Source organism: Sinocyclocheilus rhinocerous, unplaced genomic scaffold (assembly GCF_001515625.1).
Source record: "Sinocyclocheilus rhinocerous isolate Xijiao unplaced genomic scaffold, SAMN03320098_v1.1 scaffold1935, whole genome shotgun sequence".
Lineage (NCBI taxonomy): Eukaryota > Metazoa > Chordata > Actinopteri > Cypriniformes > Cyprinidae > Sinocyclocheilus > Sinocyclocheilus rhinocerous.
In genome coordinates, this window is record NW_015623718.1 from 68,173 (window position 1) to 70,302 (window position 2,130).

General features: G+C 36.1%; 1 protein-coding gene across 2 annotated transcripts in view; it reads right to left on the reverse strand.

Moving 5' to 3' along the window:
* The window catches only part of LOC107732123 (vesicle-associated membrane protein 8-like), a 6,019-nt gene that overhangs the window by 3,271 nt on the left and 618 nt on the right, over positions 1-2,130 (reverse strand). Inside the window, exons 2-3 of one of the 2 annotated variants that reach the window (XM_016543486.1) lie at positions 1,231-1,273; positions 528-660 (exon numbers count right to left, since the gene is read on the reverse strand). In XM_016543486.1, coding sequence (XP_016398972.1) covers positions 528-530 — 3 coding nt within the window. In that variant the 5' untranslated portion in view covers positions 531-660; positions 1,231-1,273. The remainder of the gene's footprint in view (positions 1-527; positions 661-1,230; positions 1,274-2,130) is intronic. The other variant, XM_016543416.1, reaches the window with a different exon arrangement.

Genomic DNA, 2,130 nt, shown 5'->3' on the forward strand with positions numbered 1-2,130 from the left:
GTCTGTCTCTATCTATCTATCTATCTATCTGTCTGTCTGTCTGTCTGTCTCTATCTATCTATCTATCTATCTATCTAGATAGATAGATAGATAGACAGATAGTGTTGGTTTAAAAAGAGAGAAACACAGAGACAGAAACAGGAACAGAGAGAAAGAGCGATAAAAATATAGATGGATAATATTTTGAATAATATTTTAAATTAGGCAGGATATCATTACTGGCTTTTCTGTGCCATCCTGCCACAATTTCCCTCTCATGTTCACCACGAACTTCCTGACTGACAGTCATATTCAGCTGAGTCCAAAGATCTAGATGAAGTCAGCTTCAACAGATAATGTCGTCATATTCTGTTTACCAACACTGACATACTGAGTTTCATGTGTTGGGTAATCATCTTTAATATAATATTTTACAGTATGTGTTTGAACACGCACATCATCTCAACAGGCTGGTCAAAGCCTTGAACAAATAAGCATTTAAATAAACATTTAACTAACAAACAGCACAGGCTTTCTAGTGTACTTACCATTCTGAAACGTATGTGAAACTTCCTCAAATGACCAACTGTGACTGCCGGAGGGTTTGCAAAAGTTCAGGCTCAGTTTGCAACCATTTCTTGAAGGATATGATTTCTAGAGGAAACGTCTCATTCCCGTGAGCTACAGCACAAGCACAAAAGAACAGGATGAAACATTAGAGAACTCATTTGCAAGCAGAGCTTCCCCTCCCAGACAGATTGCACATTAACCAGCACAACACTTCCTACTGGCTCCTCACAGCGGCCCAACCCACCGCCACTGTGCTCTCTGCTCACACTACACACTGTGCAAAGAGCTGCTGGACTCTTTTCTCTGGTGGTGTTGCATGGTATACGGCTGTTTTTAAAATGATTTTTAGGGAAATGCACATCAGAACTGCTGTTTTTTTTTCTTTACAGAGTCATGAAAATATCCCATTTTTAAAATTGATTATAAATTCAGAATAGCATCATCTGATGACTTCTCTGGAGAACATCGGATGAAAATACTTTATGGTCTATCAGTATTGCTGCTTCAGTGTTCCCTTCATTTCAGTTATGCTTTGCCCTATGCTTTCCTTAAACAATATAAGGAACCACTGTTGGTTATATTTACAGCTGTTTATAGATTTATTATCACTTCACAGGACTTTAACCTCAGCAGATGACTTCATTGTTGAATATTAAACAAGTAATAATGTTGCTCACTAACTTATGATTAGGTGGTAAACGGCTGTGTTCTCCATCAAGAAGACCTTATGGATGACAGAAAGTAAACATACTGTGAAAAATCAATGTACAAATAAGTTGTCAAATGTGCTATTGTATGAATAATGTGGGATAATGGGGTCGATAAGATTTAGTGGTTTTGAAAGTCTCTTACACTTACCAAGACTGCATCAAAAATACAGTAAAAATGGTAATATTGTGAAATATTATTATCATTTAAAATAACTGGAATATATTGTAAACTGTAATTTATTGCTGTGATGCACAGCTGTATTTTCAGCATAATTACTCCAGTGTTCAGTGTCACACGATCCTTCAGAAATCACTCTAATATGCTGATTACTGATTACTTTAATGTGTCCTTATTGAATAAAAGTATTGGATATAAATATATTTCATTGCTTATATGAAAACGTACCGTAGGCCTATGCATCTACATTTGCATTGTAGCATTACAGAACAGTGATTGTTTAGTTTTACAACTAATGGCCAAAGTTACAATCCTAAAAGGATTTATTGGACAAATATAATTATGAATATGATATGATATACAAATGCTGTTAGTCTACACACACACAGAGCCTGAACTCATCATGTCGTGACGCACAGAGAACAGTTTTTTCTGCCACGCAGGAGCTTTTTATGCGTTTATGGCAGTGCTTATACATTGGGGCGGACTTTATTGCAATATGTTTTCCTTATGTGACAATGTCTTCCTCCAAGAGGCGCTTAGAGGCTCACCAAGCCGAATCCATCAAGACGCGTTTGAATCATCAGGGCTTTATTTGAGACATTTATTGACTAAAAACGGATATTACCCTTTACATTTTTTTTTTTTTTTTTTTTTTTTCCGTGATAATGCTGATAGCATTCTTTTGTTTTA